The sequence below is a fragment of the Marmota marmota genome, unplaced genomic scaffold (genome assembly GCF_001458135.2).
Source record: "Marmota marmota marmota unplaced genomic scaffold, marMar, whole genome shotgun sequence".
Lineage (NCBI taxonomy): Eukaryota > Metazoa > Chordata > Mammalia > Rodentia > Sciuridae > Marmota > Marmota marmota.
Genome location: NW_026000005.1, coordinates 43040737 through 43063375, shown reverse-complemented (window position 1 = coordinate 43063375; position 22639 = coordinate 43040737). Strand labels below are relative to the sequence as shown.

At 39.3% G+C, this 22639-nt stretch overlaps 1 protein-coding gene across 12 annotated transcripts in view; it reads left to right on the top strand.

The window, feature by feature from the left end:
- Col4a4 (collagen type IV alpha 4 chain) overlaps window positions 1-22639 on the top strand; it is a 147630-nt gene that overhangs the window by 42250 nt on the left and 82741 nt on the right. For 11 of the 12 annotated variants that reach the window (XR_007349514.1, XR_007349513.1, XM_048808630.1 and 8 more), the window contains 15 exons: window positions 3159-3227; window positions 5700-5735; window positions 7407-7469; window positions 8509-8544; window positions 8749-8790; window positions 11925-12005; window positions 12719-12772; window positions 13046-13105; window positions 13956-14000; window positions 14307-14360; window positions 15132-15201; window positions 15768-15872; window positions 20023-20187; window positions 21393-21482; window positions 22375-22538. Coding sequence is in view for 10 of the 12 variants with exons in the window: in XM_048808630.1 (XP_048664587.1) it covers window positions 3159-3227; window positions 5700-5735; window positions 7407-7469; window positions 8509-8544; window positions 8749-8790; window positions 11925-12005; window positions 12719-12772; window positions 13046-13105; window positions 13956-14000; window positions 14307-14360; window positions 15132-15201; window positions 15768-15872; window positions 20023-20187; window positions 21393-21482; window positions 22375-22538 (1134 nt within the window). In the remaining 2 variants the exon portion in view is untranslated. Of the gene's footprint in view, window positions 1-469; window positions 3079-3158; window positions 3228-5699; window positions 5736-7406; window positions 7470-8508; window positions 8545-8748; window positions 8791-11924; window positions 12006-12718; window positions 12773-13045; window positions 13106-13955; window positions 14001-14306; window positions 14361-15131; window positions 15202-15767; window positions 15873-20022; window positions 20188-21392; window positions 21483-22374; window positions 22539-22639 lie in introns of those variants that run through there. The other variant, XM_048808631.1, reaches the window with a different exon arrangement.

Sequence of the window (22639 nt, the reverse complement as noted above, 5' to 3'; positions counted from 1 at the left end):
TCCCATGGCTCACCCTCATAGGAAACTTAACTGAAAAGACCCCATGGTAGGAGTAGGTTTGGTATGTTCAGGAAACAGCGTTCTGGCAAGTGCGCCTGGAGCACGGTGAACAAATAGGCGTAACTCAGAGTGGGGGTAGAGAGGTGGACAGGACTGGAATGAGTAGCGACTGATGATAGACTGTGGATGGAACCAGATTTTCTTTTCCATGAGGAGACACTGAATAGTTTTAAGGAAAGAAGCAAATTTATTTGATTGATGATTCATTAAGATGTCTTTGGGTGCTGGATAGTAAGGAAAATGGAGTAGAGAGGCCAATTAGCGAGATTTATATTGCTTTTCATTCGGGGTTTACTTCCGTCTAGGTATGTCAAATAGAAAGGATTTAATACAGGGAGTTTGCACTTATCATCATAGTTAGAGGTGTGGGACTCAGTCCAACACAGGCTCCTGATTCCAGGGCTCACACTTAGCTGAGATCCAGAGTCAGGAATCTGCTTGTCCACTATCCACTGTCTCTCACTGTTATGTCCAGATACCAGCAAACAGGTTTCTACTTTTCTGTTTGGCAACAGCAGCTGACCAAGACAAGGATCTCTCCCTCACTCCTGCTTTCCACATCTCCTGAGTGGAACTTAATTCACATCCAGCTGCAAAGGAGTCTGGGAAATATACCTTTTCTCTCTATAGCTTGTGTAGGGCAAGAAGATAAATTTGAAAGGGATGGGAATGGATGTCCAGAAACTGGACAATAGTCAGCTCTCGAGGACAACTATGGTGCTCTTGACTTTAGTTTTCTTTAAAAATGTGGACTTCTATTTAAACACAGCTTCAGTCAAGGATATTCTTTCATATTCCCTTTCTCTCTGCCTGTTATTCGTCCTCTATTCTTTATATTTATTTTCCCCCTCTCTCTCACACACACTTAAATAAAGATTCAAGATAATTTGACCTTTCAAAATTTATTTTCTGTGACTATTTTGCAGCCTTTCCTCTTCCCTAATTAAACATTATTTCCCAAATCTCTTCTAAAAGATTTTCATATGATCACCACCAGAGTCTTCTACTTTTTCTTCATGCATCTTTCTTTTGCTCCGCATCCCAGTGGAACTAATCTGAATACAGAATCCAAGGAAATTCCGAGCTCACATTTTTCTTGTGGTGGCACGTAGGTACCATAGCCATCTTTCACTGTGAAGAGTCTCTGCCGCCCTTTGCTGTCACACTCAGCCATTTGGAGATTCGAGCACAGGCTGTTGGATGTACATTTCTTAAGCTCTTTAAATTGGACCAAACCTTATTCCACTGAGCCACGCACATCCAAGACAGCAGGGGTTCCAAGCTGTAGTTTTGACACAGCATGTAGTGCTGACAGTAGTGCTGAAGTGTGGCACTGTGGTCTCTTTGCAAATCAACTTCCTTTCCTTCCCTCCCTTGTTCTGGAGGCAGTCAGTCCTTGCTTTGCATGGTAATGTGACAATGGCCATGCAAGCTAGCATCACAGAGAGCATCCTTATTGACCCATGAGATAATTTGCTATTGTTCTGTGACATTTAATAATATGTTTTGTTAGTGTTAAAAATCCTCTTACTGTCACTAATAAAAAATAGGAATGAAAAAATTAAAACTACTATTTACCTAGTATACTATAATTTAAAACATTGAGAATCAAAGGGTGTTTCATTTCTTTGTTAAACACTTATCAAGAGTAGTTGGAACTGTGCTTGTATTCTTGTTGCATGATTTATGAAACCAAATGAATATGTTTTCTATGCGTTAGCAAAATGTCATACTCCTTTGTAAGTGTGGACTGGTTTTCATTGTGGTGGGGCATCTCGCAGGGTTCCTTTACTGGGAAGCTTTTGCCTGTGTTATATCTTCATTCTTTCCATCACAACCCGTTCCTCTTTATGTTGCAGAGTTTGTCCCCCTGCCTTCAGGCTGTGTGTGTGAAGTCCCTGGAACAACAGTGGGGTCCACATTCTCCTGGTCAGCTCCATTTGGATGTCACTTTCAATGTGGACATTTTTTTCATTCATTTGGTCTTTGCTGGCTGATTCCCTCTTTCATGGACCCATTTTTGTAACATGTCATTTGGGCTGGGAGATAAGAGACAGCACATCTCTGTGTTTTGCTGTCTGTGTGTCTGTGCGTGTGCTCTGAATGATAGACGTGCAGGAAACAATCACAGACAGGCTTTGAAAGAATGACATCGTCTTTCAGTGATCATGACTGACATCTCTTATTCCTGTAGTGACCTGTGCACTGAAGAACTAGCAGGGAAGTTTGGTCTTTCTGCAGTTACTCAACTAATTTCAGTTATGATGGGAACTAAAGTTTGTACCCTGTTGTTGGAGGACTTGTATTAGTTAACTATGGAACTGAATTCATGCAGATTGGACCTGTATAAAGCCAATTGCTCTGTATAGGCACATGTGAGTCCTCAAACTCTTGATGTCACCATAAAACCCTCAAATATTTCCCATTGGAAGAAAACCTGGTGCTCTTGTAAGTCAGGTCAAGTTTGAAATTTGTATGTTTTTTTCATAATAGTTTGAATGAAGAAGGCAAAATTTTTATAAGGCAACCAACTTAAAATATATTAAGATATTAAATAGGATATTAAGATATAACATAGAAAAACCTGTGAAGGAAATACATTGAGGCTTTTCATTCACTTTAAAAAAAAAATACCCTAAGCCAATAGCAGCTACATACAAAAATCTTCCCAAAAGAACATGCTATAGTTTTGAAAAGTTAGTCTTATGTAGAATATAAGCTCTATTTTAAATACAAACACTGAAATGGATAAAAAACAATACTTTCATTTTTTAACTTTTTCTCATGCATAGATTAAAATTGCAGAATTGGATATTTTTAAGAATAATGTCTATACTTTATATGGTGAGGAAAATGCAATCTTCTCGCTGAATAATGAGTAAATAACTATATATTAGTGAATACTCTGTCTTAGAAGATTCCTTAACAGACCCTAACTATATGAAAACTTTAGGATGATAATAATAATTAAGATGATAAATCTCCACTAATGAAATTGCTCCAATGGCAATTTTACTGGTGAGTAATATTTCATACAAAAAAGAAAATATTGAAATAGTAATATTCTTTTTCCTCTTAAGTGAATATTTTATTTCCAGGGCCTTCCTGGAGAATATGGAGAAAAAGGAGATTCAGTGTTCATTTTAGGTATCATTAAAGGTATTCGGGTAAGTATTATGATCATTGTGGGTGGAAATTTTTCTTCTTCTAAGGAGGTGAGCTGTGTGGGAAACACTTGGACAGGGATTTCCTGAGGAGTGTCACTGGATGCATTGATTTTTTATCATTGCCCTGACATATTTAGATGGCCCCTTGCTTCTTGTGTGAAGGCAATGGCCTTAGGCTATATAATTCCAGTGTCTCCTCATCTCAGAGTTGCAAGGATACATTTATTTCAAGATTTTTCAAGTTTGTCATTGTTGGTATTTGGGGCCAGATAATCACTTGCTGTGGGGGCTTTTCTGAGCACTGTAGGATATTGAGCAGCTCACCTGGCCTCTGGACTCTACCCACTAGGTGCACGTAGCATCTCCGGATATGACCAAGTGTCCCCTGAAGGAAAATCAGCCCTTGTTGAGGACCACTTATTTATTCATAATTAAAATATTCTAATAGTAATACTTGTCCTCATGTATAATAAGTCATCACTATTGATCTTGTGAATTATGGAAATCTTCTAGCACTATCATTTATAAATTAAGTGCTTCTGTGTTTTTAGCAGACACACTGATGTACAAACATTCCAAAATAAGCTCTTGAGTGACCAACTCATCTCTGTAATATAAGACGTCATGGATAAATAAAGGATGGTCAGAAAAAAATGATGATCAAGAGAAAATATAGTACATTTTCAAGACATATGGTTATACCCTCTAAAGGAAGAATATTCTACCACAATTAGTTAAAACTCATCCCAGACTGCTACTAGACCCTAAGTTCTGTGGCCACACTAGAGTGCTGATCCTTTTTGAGAGCTCACAGTATTTATTTGTAGTCTCTGCCCCCATTCATACATGAACAGCAAGAACTATGATTTTGCTTAATGCTTAAACAATATAATAAACTTCATAGCAAAACAGGGTCATTCCAGGAGCCAATGTGGTGTGTTGGAATGAGCAAACTGACCCTTAGTTACCATGTGACCTCAAATCATCCCTTGACACTCATTTCCCTTCCTTATGAAAGAAAATTAAAATACTATTTACCCTGCTTTCCTCTCAGCATTATCAAGATGACCTGTTATAACAATTCAAATTGCAGCATATTGTAAACTGTAACATACTTCCTATATTAGTTATGGGGATTATTATTATCTTTCTGTAACTGTGATGATAGAATACTCATGGAAAGAGAGGAGGTATAGAGAATTCCTTGTCTTAAGCAGAAAGTAAATAAAAACAGTCTGTAGATCAAATAACTTTGAGAAACCATGTTCTTAAGTCCATATCCACTTCTGACCCATTCAGATGGCTATTATAAAAAAATGACAAAACTAACTGGTGTTGGTAGCTACCCAGAGAGTTGGACCCCTCGGTCATTGCTCGTGGGAATGTAAAATGGCTTAGCCGCTGTGGAAAACAATAGAGCAGTTCCTCAAAAAATTAAACCCAGGTTCCCATATGACCCAGCAATTTCGTTTCTGGGGTACATAACCCAAAAGACTGAAAGCAGAGTCTGGAACAGGTACTTTTGAATCCATAGCAGCATTCTTCACAATTGCCCCAAAGTGGAAGTTGCCCAGGTGTCTATCAACAGATGAACGGATAGGCAAATGAGTATGGGTGGGTGCATTCCTACAAATGTGTATTCTTCATCCTTTAAAAGGAAGGGAATTCTGACACATGCAGCAATAAGCATGAACCTTGATCACATAATGCTAAGCGGAATAAGCCAGTTGGAAAGGGGTAGATATTGATTCCATTTACATAAGGCCCTCGGTGGTCAAACTCCTAGAGAAGTAAAGTGGAGTGGCAGTTGCCAGGGGCTGCGGGGGCCCCTGGGGGAGTTAGTGTCTAATGAGTACAGAGCTTTCTCTGGGGAAGATGAAAAAGTCTGGAGGTAGGCCATGGTCATGCTTGAATAATAATGTGCATGCACTGAGTGCCACAGAAATAACTGTACTCCCCAAAGAGGTTAAGATATCTTATGCATAACTTATATTTTTTAAGAGTCTATATCCAAGTGAATACACACCTAAAACAGGTTGAGTCTCAGTGCAGAGTCGATCATTACGTCTGGACAGAGGCAAGTTTGAGAGACACTCCCCAGAGCCCCTTCTACATCCCCTGTAGGGTGGTCGAAGGAGCAAGGCCAGGTGTGTCCATGAGACCAGAGACAGGCAAACTGCAAGGAGAAGGGCCAGTGCAGTGAGAACTTAGAAAAATTTAAACAGAAAGGCAGTCTTCATTCTATGTCATCATGACTTTACAGTCCCCACTGAGTAGGAGGAGAATTCAGGGCCTGGGAATGGAGAAGGACAGTCACATCCCCAGTGTTGATCTTCCCAACACTAAAAAATTGAGCAAACCCCACCCTTAGTCTAGTCTAAATAATTCCTATGTATGTTTCTATTTTTACATCCTGTGTGTTTTAGGGAAATTGTGTAGCTCTTATAAAACCATATGTTGCTATTTTTACAGGGAGACAGAGGGGACCCAGGACCACCTGGCTTACCAGTAAGTCTCCCAAGCAGGCCCCATGCTTCTCTTTCTTCTGCAAACAGCCTACCATGCACTCAATTTTAAACCCAGCAGGACCAGCTGCACAATTTGATGGTCCCACCTGATTCCAAATGAAAATGTAGATCCCTTATTTAACAATTGTTAAGAACTTCAGATGGAGACAGCAGAGCATGAAGTTCATCTATGACAGGCACACAGGTTGAGGCCCACAGGGCAGGTCTCATGAGGCCTCCCCTTATCTTCCCTTCTCTCTTAACCATCATTTGGGTTGATCAGGTCTATGCAGACACTTAATATTTAGGAAGGTAAGTCTGCTTAAAAACCCCATGTATAATAGGCCTCCTGTAAATACCAAGTGGAAATTATTTTACTCTGCCTTTCAGTGCCATTTTTGCCTGGCAAATTAGCAATTGCATATCCTATTTAATATTTTGCTCCACATCCCCTTCCCTGAGATGTCGGATTCAGTGATGACATTAGTCTTGTAGAAAGTGAGATGTCCTTGATGGCACTGTTAAAATAACAATTGTCCTGTTCATTCTCCTAATGAGAGTGATTTCATTACACACTTGCAAATCATTTGACAGGAGCAGTGGAGCAAAGGGCCTCTCTCCACCCTTCCGGGGTGACCCAACTGTAACCATTCCTTGCTAAAGTGTTCACGGTTATGCCACAGTAAAAGGAAAAATGTAATAACCAACCTAGGTGCCCGTCAACAGATGAATGGATAAAGAAAACGTATATATACAATAAAGTATTACTCAGCCATAAAGAAGAATGAAATTATGGCATTTGCTGGTAAATAGATGGAACTGGAGACTATCCTAAGTGAAATAAGCTAGACCCAGAAAGTCAAAGATCAAATGTTTTCTCTGATACATGGAAACTAGTCTCAAATAAGGAGAAAAAGAAAGAAAGAAAAGGGTAGGGGGAATTCCATCAAAATAGAATAAATATCAGTGAAATAGAGGAAAGGGATTGAGGAGATGGTAGGACAGACAGGATAAGGGAGCAACAGTGGCTGAATGTGACCTGACTGTCCTATGTATGTCTATGAACACATCACAGTGGATCTCACCATGAGGCATATCAAAAGACACTAATTAAAAAACAATCTCCATGCAAATAGCAGAAATCAGTGGAATAGAGGGAAGGAAACAGAGGCAGGTAGAAGGGAGGGAAAAAGGAAGGACTGACTTAGGGAAATTTATGTTCCATGCTCTTATCATTGTGTAAGCTATGCACAAGTCTTAATGTTATGTATAGCTAAAAAGAACCAATAAAGATTATAAATACATGCACATTTTAATATTAATTAACATAAACTAATATCAATGTTTTTGAAGCATCCTGATATATACCAAAATAACAATATGTAGAAATTTTAGCAGTCTAGCCGCAAGTTTTCTTCTCAACTTTTTTTATACAAGGTTTATTTGTAAAAAAGTAGATTGATTTCTGGGTGTTTACAGGACCCTACTGTAGGGTTTGTCCCACCACCTGGAGACTGCCCCCTCCTGCTCTGTGGACACTGCTCCAGCTGAGGACCTGTCGGGGGGATTGATTAATTTGATGGTTTTTATCTATTCTGATTATATGTGGCTCTTGCTGTAAGGGGTGATTATGATTTATCAAAATGAATGTGCTGATTTTTCTCCTGTGTAGGGACCTAGGGGTACAAGAGGACCAGCCGGCCCCATGGGATATCCTGGAGCACCAGGGTTAGTGGTAGGTACAGCTCTGCTGATGCTATCCCTCTACAAACCCAGAGTTGACATTAAGATGCAGTAAAAAGAAAAAGAAGAAATGAAAAAGGTCAAGTTTCAGTCTTGGTTCAGACATACGTGGGCTCTTTGAGAGGTCATAAAATCTGTCCATTCAGCAAAATCACATCATTACTCTCTGGAATCCATCTTCACACACAGGGACCCCAGCGATAAGCCACTGTATTCATATTCATATCGAACTGTAGCCCATCCACGATAAAAAGTCAGTCTTTTGGAGGCTGAGGCAGGAGAAGCGCAAGTTTGAGACCAGCCTCAGCAACTTAGCAAAGCCCTAAGTAACTTATTGAGACCCTGCCTCAAAAAAATAAAAATCAAAAAGGGCTGGGGACATAGCTCAGTGGTAAAGCGCCCTGCCCTGGGTTCAATCCCCAGTACAAAAAAAGTCAGCCTTTTATGTTTTTTTATTTTTAATTGTCACATAAAACTGTACATTCATGGGGTTCAGTGTGATATTTTGATACATGTTTACATGTATGATGATAAATCAGAGTAATTAGCATACCCATCACTTCAAACATTTATCAAACCTTGTTATTTTTCAAACTTTGTTATTAATAATAACTTTGTATATTTTTCAAACTTTGTTTTTGAAATATTTAAAATCCCCTCTTCTAGCCGTTTTGAAATATACAGTAAATTATTTTTAACTATAGTTGGCCTGTTGTGCTATAAAACACTAGAACTTAAACTTCTTAGAAAAGTACCTAACTGTTGTGCCCATTACACAACCCTTCTCCCTGCCCCCTCCTCCCCTTCCCAGCCTGTCCAGCCTCTGGTATCTATGACTCTCCTACTCTCTACTGCTAGAAGATCTTTGTGTGTGTGTGTGTGTAGGGGGCTTCCACATATGAGTGAGAATCTGTCATGCACATTTTAAAATCAAATGTTTGTTTCCCAAATAAACTTAGGGCAACCAATAAAAAATATATTCTGATGTCTAGGACTGATCATTGATTTGTGGGTTTTTGTCATTGATTTAGGGACTTCCGGGCCATCCTGGGAATCCAGGTTTGAAGGTAGGTGGTCATGAGTAGGATACCTAGACACAGCCCATGCTCAGTGAAATACTGGTCACCTGTATCTGTCAGTTATCTTCTTCCACCTATGAAAGTATTTAAACCTCAACTAATTTATTTACTTAAATGTTAATAAGTAGTCTTAATTAATTTTAATTACTTTTTTTAACATTCAAAAGCAATTAGATTTATTTTCTTTTTCAGGGCAATCCTGGTGTAGGAGTGAAAGGTCAGATGGGAGACCCGGTAAGGACCCCCTTTTGCCACGAGGATCCTGGGCTGAAATGTGCATGCTGTCTAGTTGTGGAGGCTCTTGGATCATTGGGTTCAGGTCTAGTGTCTGCCTGATTTTATGACTGAGAATTTCTCTTTGATGAATTATTATGGCACCATTACCCCTGACTATAAAATGGCAGTTTTGACCAAATTTAACACTATGTTCAAGTTAATTTATATGACACATTTCACCCTAGCAAAAAGAGATTTAGCATTTTTAATAATATATCTAGAGTGGCAGTTTTGTGTAATTGCTAATTTGTTTGAGTTAATTTCATTAAAACCCTAAACTCCATACATAAATATAAGTAACTGGATCCAAGCACATTTAGTAACATGCTCACCCTCCCTCCACTTCTCCTCAATGTCCCCTTCACCCCCAACCCCCTCAAGGTCCCCTCTCCTGCCTCCCTTACACCCACAGTCCTTTCTGCTGAAGCATGAAACTTAGTAAAGATAAGCTTGAGAAGAGTGATTTAAGATGGCAGCTATCTGGAAAGAATCTGAACGTCTTAGATGAGTGGCTCTTTTAGCAACTGTGGGGAAGAAGATATTGAGAATCTCTTATGTGTAAGGCCAAGATTGACACTGAGTGTGGAGACTTGGTAGGACAAACCTTATTCCTGCTCACAGGGGGTTCTGATATGCTTAAGTTTGAGATAGTCATTTTACAGATAGTCATTTTACTACACAATAGTCAAAAATACATAGGAAGCTAGGCGTGGTGGCCCATGCCTGTAATCCCAGCAGCTAAGGAGGCTGAAGCAGGAGGATTGCAAGTTCAAAGCCAGTCTCAGCATCTTAGTGAGGCACTAAGAAACTTAGCAAGAACCCATGTCAAAATAAAAAATTCATAGGAAGATTTCATGATGTGGGGAAATATTTATGATAGACTGTTGATCAGAGAGTTCAGGTTAAAGAAGTAGAAACCTAACATTGCAAAAGGAGCAAAAACAAAAAGATATTAAAATATACATTAGAGAGGGATTTCTCAACCTCAGCACTCCTGATAGCTCACTATTGTGGGAGCTGTCCTGTGTATTGCAGAATCTTTGGTGGCATACTGGACCTCTCTCTGCCCACAAGATGCCAGGAGCATCTCCTCCATGCCCAGCCCCCATTTTGACAACTAAAACTCTCAGTACATTACAAATGTCCCCGGGGGAAAGGGTATTCAACCCACCATCAAACCTCTCTTAAATTCCTCTAAACCTCATTTTTCTTCTCTGTGAAATGGATGTCATATACTGCATAATTGTAAGTATTATTTTATTGAATAGATAATGCACATTAAATGTTTACTATCATACATAGAAAAGAACAAAGCAAATTCCCAAATATATAATTATTAAAACCATTATTGAACCACTGACTTATGACTGAATGAAAAATACACTGAAACAATCTTTTTTGAACTTGGGAAATTGGGGACCCTCAAATATACCTTTGCCAAAGCTGCAAAAGCCCACATTTCCATTTGAGACAGGGTGTCACAGGGCCAGGCAAGCATTCCAGCCAGGGCCATTCAGTGCCACGGCAGCTGAATGCAATTGCAGACTCAGGCTATAGAATAACATGGAGGCATTTGGCTCTGGGCTGGCCCCTCAAATGATCTAAAAAATGCTTATAGTAAGTCTTTTCGATTGGCTGGGGAATGAAAGCATCGTTTGGAATTTGGGTACAGATATCTCCTGTGTTCAAGAATATGTTTTCCCATCCTGTTTTAAGAAACACAGACCTAAATGGTTGTGACTAATTATTTCCAGACAATCTGATTATGGACTTTTTATAGTTCAGCCTTTGGATTTTCCTTCTTTGCACTTTTGACTACACTGAATATGTGGTACTTTCATAGCATGAAAAAATATTATCGTGGCCCATATTTTAAAGACATATCAGGTTTGTTGGCCTCTCAGGGTTTCATTTGGGGTCATCTCAGAAAGGAAAGTTCTCACCCATACATGCTGCTCATTTACCTGAGTGTTATTGATCTGTAAGATGCACCATGTAGAGCAGTTGTTACATTGCTGTACATGTATAGCCACTTAGTAATGCTAAATGTGAAGTGCTGAGGCTGTGAGTCCCCTAAGTGTGTATTGTAATGTATTTTTGCCTTTACAGAGTTGATTTTATATATCTGTGACCTGTACTTTCGGCTCCACTTTTATTAGGGGCTTTTCCTCCATTCCATGATGTTTTCATGTATATTTTTGATTCTTGTGTTATGCTGTTAAGCAGCCAGGATACATCAAGAAAAACTGAATAATTCTAAGCTTAGAATAAAGGTAATATTCACAAAAGTGTAAAATAATTACCTTCTAGTTAAGGGTGAGAATTAATGGCAAAATCAATTTAAGGGACTTTTTTTTTCCTTCAAGAGAACAGTATCTATAATGACACAAATAAAAACTTTTGGCTAATTATTTTGTACAGAGAATTGAAAATATTATTTAAAATAAATATGAAACAACCTAAATTTTTTTGAATATAAACTATAAAAAGACTAACTCTAACCAGAGTGGAATGGCTTATATATTATAGTATATTCTTAAGATGGATTATTTTGTAGACATTAAAAATCTTGATTCTGAAATTTTAGTATGATAGGAAAATTATCACAAAATATTGTCATAAAAATATAAAATTACTTAAGAATTTAATAAAATAACAATTATATTTTATATTTTAAATTATGCTTAAGTAATTATATAGATTATCCTCATAATAGTACATGTTAAATTGCATTTAACAAACCACTTATTCACATATATGTATGTACACATATGTTAATACATATTATATATGCACACATATATGTGGAGATACTTAACACCACTAAAAAACTATACCAACCTCTAATGGAGATCATATCTAGATGGTAAGATTATGGATCATTTTGATTTTTTAAATTTATTTTTAACCATAACCATTTATTACATTTTGCTAAAAATATTTTAAATTATATGATGCATTTGCCATGATTGGTATTTTAAATTCATGACATGCAGGATTAGAAGCATTATACCATCATGCATGGGTGAAAGTTTTCTTTGTTTAAAAATGTGAATTAATATGAAATTTCTATTCTCTTGATATTTTTAAAGGGTGAGGTTGGCCAGCAAGGTTTTCCTGGACCCACCTTATTGATAGAGCCCCCTGATTCTAGTCTCTACAAAGGAGAGAAGGTAACACCCCGTCCATAAGTCACTTTGGTGAAGTAGTAATAGAAAGTATTCTCTGAACATGTACCTATGGCCCCAGAGTGCTGAGCTCCTCATATGCATCCCTGCAACCCCTGTTCTCAAAGCTACCCAGCTGCTGAGTGGCAGACCTAGCTGGGCTGCTAAGCTGTGCCCAGTCCTCCAAAACGTAGGGCCTCCTGAATGTTGTTTTGATATGTGGACAGAAAAGGCCACTCAGGTCCCAGTTGTCCTTCAGCTGTTGTAGATGGATTTAATGTTTTGATGATTGAAAAGGTAACAAATGCACAGAGGTAGACACATAATAGACACTCTGCAAGTAGGAATTCCTCTGTCAGCCTCCAGCATGGATATTACCAAGTCTACATTAGGCTCTGTTGTTCTCAATTTTTGGTTAAATTTCCCCGCCCGACTCGAAATGGGCCACTTCTTTCCACGGCTGCATCTCCAACTTGCAGAATTCCCTGTTTGTATCCCGGTTCCAAGGTAGTCCACCCCCATGCTTCTATACTTCTCCTGTGGTCTGAACAGGGTCAGAGTTATAGTGTTTACATCTCAGCTGCTGACTGTGACAGGTGATGGACAATTCCTCATTATAGTAAACTAGTGAAACAGGTCGTCACAAGAGGTGATTTCTGGAAGAGATAGAATTCAGTATGCTAAATAATAAGTCAGATTATTTCCATTGGGATTTTTAGGGTATAAAAGGAATTCGTGGGATGACTGGATTGCCGGGACCACCAGGACATAAGGTAGTTTATTTAAGGGCCTTTTAATTTTCATTTGTATGAGATGCTATCTTAATTCCAAATTTTATTTTACACGGTCCTTGGCATTGCTTTAGATGCTAACATATCTTACTAGAACTTTTCACCTTGCTATAATCCTATGGGGCATCTATTCTAAAGTAGTTTTCTGTAAGCTGTCGGACAGTATTTGTTTTTCTGTTTCTCATTTTGTTCTTTCTTTCCATGTTGATGAAAGATTGTTGCTTGAACCTTTCTAAACATTGTCATCTTTTAAAGGGAGAGCCTGGTATTGGTGAAAAAGGAGAGAAGGGTATTCCTGGATTCCCAGGACCTCGGGTAAGGATCGTTCATCATTAACTCTGGTGAATCTGGAGGCCAGGATCTTTCACACATTGTGTGATGAGCTGTGTTCCTATGAGCTCAAAACTGGAGAATACCTCACATAAGAACAATATACTTTGCACAACAAGAGTTGTGTATGTCCCAGGACATCTCTTCTGTTGACCTCATTTAGATGAAACAAGCACACAGAAGACAGAAGAATTGGGGAAAGGGACAGGGTGGTGACATTGTCCTTCTGGCTCAGAGTCAATGTGACAGTCACTTGGAATGGTTAATTTAAGGCCCTTTCATAAAATAAGGTGCTGGTCCAGGGATAGTTGCTAGAAGAAAAGCACAATGTCAGGCCCCAGACATCATACATGTCACTAGTGGGATGCTCCACTGTGGAGGCCAGTTCCCAGATGGTGCGGGCACTGAGCTTATTTGACCTAGATTTAGTACTGACTGTTTCAATATTGGCTTCCATGGCCATTTTTATTGGTGATGTTGAATAAAGCAAGTATGAATTTTCAGACAAATTATATTGCAGTGATTTCAAACATTTTTGGTGCAGTGCAAGCATTAAGTTAAATAAAATTGGAAGAACAACAGCAATAGAAACACATTCTTAATTGAAACACTGGCCATCATATGAGTTGTTTTTAATAAGACTAAACATCAATTAAAGTATCAGATGTCATAAAGAAATGGAATCCTTTTTATATTTATTTCCTTTTATTCACCTACCTTTGCAAAGAAGACTAAATATCCATAGAACAATCTAAGGTTAAAAAAATAATAATGCATTGAGTGGACATATGCATTTTGATTTAACCCTGCTTGTTCATTTTCATCCATCTATTAGGGTGACCCTGGTTCCTACGGATCTCCAGGTTTTCCAGGATTAAAGGTAAACATACACCATTATAGTGATAATAGATGCATTTTCATTATCAAATGCAGTTCAGAATCAATCACAAGTTGCCCTATTGCATGCCAACATTCACAGAATTGGAAAGGCCAGCATTCATTTTATGGATTGCAGGATTTAGCTGTGGGTGCAAAACCTGAAGCACTAAACTGCCTGATGCAGCCCCAGAGCAGTGTTGAGAGTGGGTCTGAGTGAGCATGCATTGTCCAAATTAAATGAAATTGAGGCAACTTGTCACCTGATCATATATCATTTTTTAAAATGAATGTTTTTGCTTGTTTTTAGGGAGAACAAGGACCGGTTGGAGATCCTGGGCTGTTTGGATTTCTTGGCCCAAAGGTAAATGACTGAAACTATTTAAGATAAAAATTTATACCCTTTATGTTATCAAATTTATTTTCAAAAGTATTTTGAAGAATCAAAAGTGTAACTTTCAAAAGAGTGAATTTTATGTACATTATTTTTATGTGTGCCCTACATTATTGTGCATGATTACTATGTTATCAAATCATTATCATATTAAGCATGATTATGATTTACATTTGAGAAATAATTCTTTTGAAACGGGGTAATAGTGAAAGTTTCAATAATTGCATGGCATTACATAGTATTGAGATGGGGTCTTGAAGAGCAGTCTGCTTTTTACCACCATAGCATTTTTTTCTTTCTTTTGTAACCTCTGTGACCTCACATTCAGTCCTAGCTCAGGATGTAGTTAAAGAAGACAATACTTGCATCTAAAATAAAATGTAGATTCTTATCTTATTAGGTGAATAAGCTATTTGCACTAGAGTACCAAGTGATCAGAGTACATCCAAGAAATTGAGTGATTCCTGAAGAATTTAATTTATGGGAGTAGAATAATTTTGTTGGAGTTAAAATTTATTTTTCTTTTGTGAAAGCTTTGTCAGTTCACCATTTAACTCTATGCTTTGGCTGGAGATTAGGTATATCTCTGTCCTCCTAAGATTCCATAAGTCAATCATTTCTCTAGTCAGCCTATAATCTTGACTTCTTATAAGAATGCACACAGTCCTTCTAACATATGTTTAATACCAAGGCAACACCATTGAAATAATAGTATTTCTGAAAAAAATTGAATAATTTCAGGGGGATCCTGGAGACCGTGGGTACCCTGGACCACCAGGTGTTTTGGTAACTCCATCTCTTCCACTCAAAGGTTTGTGTTCCTTTTTGTTCCCTTATAATTTTTGCAGAAATGGGATTTCAGCGATCCAGACAAAAGAGTCTGGCCCAGTGGTCTTGTAGCTTGTACATCAGGAAGGTTAAATACATAAAGTATAGCAGGAGAATAGATTCTACATGTGCAGGAAAAGATGCAGAGTTGTACATCCTAGTTCATGTCTATTGCCATAAGACATCACATTTTATTTCAGTAGGTAAACTGTATGCTAGGATTTTTATTACATCATCCATCAGAAAATAGTTTTATTTAATTGCCACAAAATGGATCAGATCATTTTTTTTACTAACATAAACAAGATGCTACAGCCAAGAAAGGCATGGCCTAAATCAATAAGAGAACTCTGCTCAAAGTTTATGTATTTGCAGAGAAGGGATGGCAGAAGGCGATCCCGTCTAAGATATTCCACTTAAAAGGTGGCAGGAAACTGCTTGAGTCTCCTAATTAGACTTTACCAAGCCTCCCCCGCAAAAATCATTATGTCTGAATTTTAAAATGTATACTAAATTTTGTTTATTCACATCTGTCATGATCTTTGGCAGGTCCTCCAGGGGACCCAGGGTTCCCTGGCCGCTATGGAGAAATGGGGGCTGTTGGACCACCGGGTCCCCCAGGTCACCCTGGCAGACCAGGAGACACTTGTCCAGGTAGGAACCCACTATATCTCATATGCCAGATTTCCTACCTCACACACCTGTGATCCTCAACTTTAGTTGAGATTGAGATCAGCTCTAAAGAAAACTGATGCTTGCATTCAGAGCAGATTCAGAATGCTGGGCTCTGAATTTCTAGTGCACATCCAGGGTTAAGGAGCATTGTGCGCAAACCAGTCAATTGCTTACTTGGAAGGAATATGGGTTCCTCAGCTGGACCTCAGAGATGGTCAGTCAACAGAGTGGTCTTGCGAGGAAGGTGTGGGTCGTATAACAGACCTCCTACAGAACTGTCACCTCAGACACTATGGAATCTGCTGCTGGGTTATAGTGTTTCCTCAGCTTCCCCAGTCTCCTGGAAGGCTCTCCCTGTTGCCACAGACTTGTAAAATTCTCTTTATCCACCTAGACCCCAACCTAACTCTTCTCCATGAAATGTGCAGATAAAAATGATGATTGCAAAAGGAAACCTTGATTTAGCCTTACTTCAAAAACAAGAGGCTTTCCACTCTCACCATAAAGAGCCCCCAAAACTATAGGTCACAGTGACATTGGACAGAAAGCCTGGGAAAGAGGTCAACTGATACAAGGACTCCAACTCCTCTGGGAGCTGTGCTGGTCAGTATTCTCGGCAAGTTTAGGGATCAAAAAGGTTGGAAAATGTGTGTGTTCTCTGCACCCAGGGGAATTGACTACATCTGTTGAATGAATGTAATTTTATCTAGCCAGTACCTCTTGTTATATTTACCAAGAGGGCCTGAGAAGATTCCTGAGATATTCAACTTCTAACTTCAAAATTCTTGTTTAATGATCTTTAAATCTACTTTCCTCTTTGTAAGATGTGATGACCACAAAAGTAATGAGCTTTGTTTAATTCATTTAAAGCTAATGTAATCTTGGCTTAATTAACCCAGGATTATGTAAATCAGATAGAATATTCTGTTGGTCAGAAAGCACTGAACTCTGGTCTTAGATTTCTCCTTTGGGGCTTGTTTATAATAAAATAATGTCTCCTGGAGATTGAAATCAAAACACAGTGGGAGGAAGTAAAAAGGGTCACTAGCAGATTCAGATCAAAATAGACAGGAAAATTCTCAATTCCACAGCCCTATTCAAGTAAATAGACCCAATGGTTTTTGAATCTTGACTATAAACCATCATAGTATGTGCTTTTATTTTACATTACATGTACAACTTTCTATCCACACAGATTGAAACATAATAATACCTTTTTGGTATAAGATACATTCTTTTTTCCATTTCATTCTTTTGAAAAAATTTTTTGTGTGATGTTAGACACAATTTAATTGATGTCATGCTCTTCTGTGTGGGGCAAGGCTGAGATATGCCACCCAGATGGATCAGCTTTCTCCTTGTCCTGAAACAAGACATAAGGCAGCATCCACATCAACCACAGACTGGATGTGGAGAATCCAAGTCAGCTCCCCAGGAAGGCAGGAAGTCCAGATGGTCGCCAAACGCACAGGGGCACACTTTTATCTGTTCTAAGTACACCCATATTTTTAGCCCTGTTATAAAAATTTTATTTGATAATTATCTGTAGTATCTACCATGGGATAAGAAAGGCTTCAGAGTCAGTCAATGATAACCCAATCCCAGCCTTACCATTCAGTGGAAACCACATAATACAATTAGGATAGTAAAACTCTTAGAAATTTACACTATGAACTAGAAACATTCTAATTTCTACTACATACAAGTTTCCCATCTGTAATAGGGAGTCTTGTTAGGGTTGAAAAAGTTATATGTATACAGTCCTTCAAATTCAGCCTGGTGTACAGCAAAATCTCAATGTGTGAGCTATTACTATTGTCACTGATACTTGGCCTAAACTTTCTGTGCCTTATCTGTAAGGTATAAACTCCGCAGAGTTCTTTGAGGAGGAAAGATGATTTTTGCAAACATAGGCAAAGCCCCAGCACATGTGTATACATTAATGGTAGCCATTAACTTACCCAGCATGCTATGCTTACCCATTATGACAGGTTTCAGTTGTCTACTGCTGAACAAACTACTTAAAACCTAGAGGTTTGAAAAAACAGCAATTGGTGTGTCACCTCTAACTCTGAAGTTCAAGAGTTCAGGAAGGGCTGAAGGGAGCCATTCTGACTTTTGGATTTTCCCCCTGTTGCAATCACAGAAGGGGCTGGGACTGGAGATTCAGGCCTGGCTCAGCATCTCTTTCCTGTTGCTCGTGTAGTTCCAGGTGCCCTAGATGGACTTTCTACCTAATTTAGGCTTCCTCACAGCACCAGGGACTGCAGAGAATTGAGATTGTTTGGTCACACCAAACTCCAAGTCCCAAATGTCTCAGCTTACAAGGCAAGAGTCTTCCACAAGGGCCACATTCAAGGGAAGGGAACACCCCTTTTCTCAATAGGGAAAAGTCAAGGTTCTACAGGGGCATGTGGGACTGGTGCTATTGTGGGGCCATCTTTGAGAAATGCAGTCTTCCATGGAAAGATTCAGGAACCAAGCAAGCTTAGGCAGAAGGAGCTATCAGAAGTGGTTACTCTCATCCCAAGCTTCCAGCCACTGTCTTTAAGCCACAGACATCACAGATGTCAAGGGCAGGCAGGATTTCCTGCAGTTGTATTACTTGTTTGGACTTTGTCTGAATACCCTAAACACCTTGTTATTGCTAAATATTGTGCTAAACTCCTTGAGTGGATTATTTTGTTTAATCCTCATAACAAGCCTACCAAGTAGATACAGAGGATTTGCTGGCTAAACAACCTATTTAAGATCCTGTAGCTAGAGCAAGAGAGGCCAAATTCAAATCTCACCTCTGTGCTTCCCCACCACCCTGAGTTGCTGTGAGAAGTAGGGTATTTTATATTCCACACAGATAATTATGTGAATCTATGTTTTTCGCCATTACATGGACTTGTAGGTGTATTTGAATTATTTTCTACCAAGTTATTAAGGTGGAAAAATTGAAAAGGTAACAACTTTAATTAAATAAAAAGCACTTCTTTCCCAGTAACCCTAAAAATGTGGAAAAAGTAAGAAAATTTGATTCTTCAAACTTGTCTGTTTCCATTTGTATCATTTATTCAAAGGAGGTGAGGCATTTTAATAGCTGGGATATTCAGGGTTTTTTTTTTTTCATTTTCCCCTTCTTTAAAAATATGTTTTTTTTCAGATTATTATAACTCCTGTTTTATAGGTAGGTAGCAATCTGCCTTATGGAAAAACAAACTTCTTAAACATCACCTTTTTTGGAGCATTATCATAGAGAACAGTTTTCTTTTTATTTAAAAAAAAATAGCTTTATCTTCCAGGTGCAGTGGGACATGCCTGTAATCCCAGGGAGGCTGAGGCAGGAGGATCTCAAGTTCAAAGCCAGCCTCAGCAATTTAGCAAAGCCCTAAGCTATTCAGCAAAACCCTGTCTTTAAATAAAATGTAAAAAGGAGCTGGTGGTTCAGTGGTTAAGTGCCTCTGGGTTCAATTCCTGGTACCAAAAAAAAAAAAGGAAATTTTTTCTCTTTTGCATTTACTGGCATTTATACTACATTTGATATATGCAGGGTCATTCAGAAAGAAGGAATATATATATGGAGAGAGAGAGAGAGAGAGAGAGAGAGAGAGAGAGAGAGATCCTATTAACCTAAAATTATGAGTCTACTACCCGATGTTCTGATGTAGGCATATGGTGTGAAATGATCACCACATTCCAGTTGATTGACATGTCCGTCACTTCTATATAGTGATCATCTGTGTGTGTAGTGAAAAGAATTAGGATCTCTCCTTTAGCAATTTCAAGTACACAGTCCAGTGTTGTCAACTCCCACCGCACGCTGTAATTAGAACTCCAGAGCTGCCTCATCCTGCATAGCTGACTTTGAACCCTTGACCGATATCACCCCATCTCCCTTCCTCCAGCCCTGACATCCTCCATTCTACTCTCTGCTTCTATGGGTTTGTAGACGCCACATGTAAGTGAGATCATGTGGTCTTCCTCTTGCCGGGTGTGGCTTATTTCACTGAGCCTAACGTCCTCTTGTTCCATCCTTTTTCCTTTAAGAAATCTCATGATCTGGAGAAGAACACACTGATTTTCATTTCATCTACAGAAATATTTACTCTGTGTGGTTTTTCATTCTTAATTTCTCTTGCAGGCATGGTGGGACCCCCTGGGCCACCAGGGTTTCCTGGTCCTCCAGGGTTTCCTGGGCTAGCGGGTATTCCTGGGAGACCCGACTCTGCCCCAGGAAAGCCGGGGAGGCCAGGACTACCTGGCCAGGCTGGAGCTCCAGGGCTGCAGGGACGCCCAGGATCAGATGGTAAAGTATCCCTCCTTTGCATTCACTGGTATTTATACTGCATTTGATATGTGAGGTTCATTCAGAAAGCAGGACTCTCTAAATATCAAAAAAGTATATCATGTTTCATGGGCCAACTTAATGATATTAAAATCTATTGCAAATATAAGCTGAAATTGGATTATCATATCAAAGTATGTGCAATTATTTGAGAGTTTAAGTACTAATCTCTCTTGATTAGTCGTCATCATTTTATTTTCTACATTTTTTGGAGGAGATGTCATTGACTCCATTTTCCAACTCTCATGATTAACATGTGCGTATTTCTGTTTCTGTGTTCTTCTCTATTAATGTTTCCTTTTGTTTCGGGGTGGAATGCTCTCCCTCATCTGCTATATAAGTTGCCCAGTTTCTATAACTGTTGTTCTTAGTGCGTGTCGGTTTCCTCCAATTTCGGGTGTTACGGTTGGAAGGGATATTGTTTGTTTTCTGCTGCAGTTTTGGGGAAGGGGCTCTTCCTGTCTCTTTCTTTGACAAATCCCTCTTTGGGCCTCACCATCATTCCAGTGAGGGCGGATTCTGATACAGATCCAGTTCTTCCCCAGCTCTCCCCACAGCCTGCTCGGATTTCAGCATTTTTAGGGTGGACAAGGACTTCCTGCCTCATTTTTTGCCTGTTTGTTCCTCTTCCTTTGTCTTGTAGATTTATGCCTTTTTCTAATATTCTTTTACTGTCTTTAATTCTACCAGGATTTAGGGAATTTATCATTGGCATTTTATCTGTCATCTTTAACCCAACGCCTCCGACATTTTGCTTTTCCAAGCCATCTTTATGTTTTTCTTCATTAACTAATGACTGTTATTTGAAGGGAAAAAATATTTTCCATACACCCCATGGGGGGGGGGGGAAGAAGAAGAAGAAGAAACTTGTTTGATGTGTTTTTGTGGTTGCTGTCCACTACCTAGTTCTGTAGCTCTCTAACTTATGGCTGAGGGTAACGAGGACTCTGTCAGCTCTTAGGCCATGCCACGACAGTCACATGATCTGTATGTGTTCATATTCCTATATCAGGAGAGAGAATCCTTAAGAAAAAAGGGATTGGAGCTTGGGGATGAGAGAGGAACGGGGAGGGGGAGGAGGAGGACGTGAGCGAGAGATTCTCTTTCAATTGAAGACATTAACCAAAACGATGTGACTCTCCCTGCCCCTCTTGCCCACTGTACAGCGATATATTGTAGTGCTGGGCACCCGGGACCACCAGGAATAAAGGGCAAAGTAGGTCCCCCAGGAGGAAGAGGCTCAAAAGGAGAAAAAGGCAAGTGTGATTCAGGGAAAGGTTTTTGGAGACAACCCCAGGTGCAGGGTCTGGGGCTCTGTGAGGTGCACTGTGGGACGGTTCATCCCCATTAGCCATCCACCTTGGCTGTTCCCTGTGAGGCCACCTCAGCATTCTGTGCTGCACTGTGGCTAAGTCACCATCATGTCCACTCCTGTCTCTTAGCCATGAATGCAACTCACACCCAAAGGGTGACTCTACTCACAAGGTCCTCTTGATTCCTTCAGAGTGGCAGAAATAGGACAGTGCTGACATACTATTCTAGTTTCTCTCTGTGGGTCCTGCACTTTCCAGACTCATTGAATGCCTGGGCCTCTATGTTTCTCCACTCTGAATGTAATTGAGTCTTTTTGAGCAACTAAGGTAGTAATAGAACAGAAATACAACTGAGGAGTTTCACCTAAAGGCCTTTTTAAAGACTAAAAGTCCTGATGACTTGGCATTGCATTGTGCTGAATTAGCAACTGTCATAAGCAATGCCATCAATAATCCCTCTTTATATATTATTTTGTTTCCTTGATTATTCAGGGTTTATCTCCTATTTATTTGTTTGTTTCCTCAATGGAAACCAAATAAAGACTTCTCAATCCTTCAGTGGAATTGGATCTCAGTTTTCTCCCTAGAATTTATTAGGGGGAGTTCATTAAGACCCAAAACACTCCCTGAGTTTACATACACTCACCTCACCTCATAGGGACCATGTCTAGCTACCCCTGAAACCTGCCCCATCCCTCATAATCCTTTGTAATAAGAGTTGTGTACATCAGAGTCTTTTTGTTCTGTATTCACACTACTGTTTTTGTATAGTAAAGCTCTTATTGGGGATTTTGTTCAGGAAATGTGACAAAGATAACTTCTATCCTTTGCCTAGGAAATGAAGGACTCTGTGCCTGCCAACCTGGTCCTGTGGGCCCGCCTGGCCCTCCAGGACTTCCTGGGAGGCAAGGGAGTAAAGGAGACTTAGGACTGCCTGGCTTTCTTGGAGAAAGAGGTGACCCAGGCCCTCCTGGTCCTGAAGGATCTCCAGGGCCACCAGTGAGTACCTCCTACTAGTTAGAATCTTTCCAGCTACAGAGACAGAGATAGAATTTAATGGGCCTCTTTCTAGGTCTTAATATGATATATATTTTATGCTT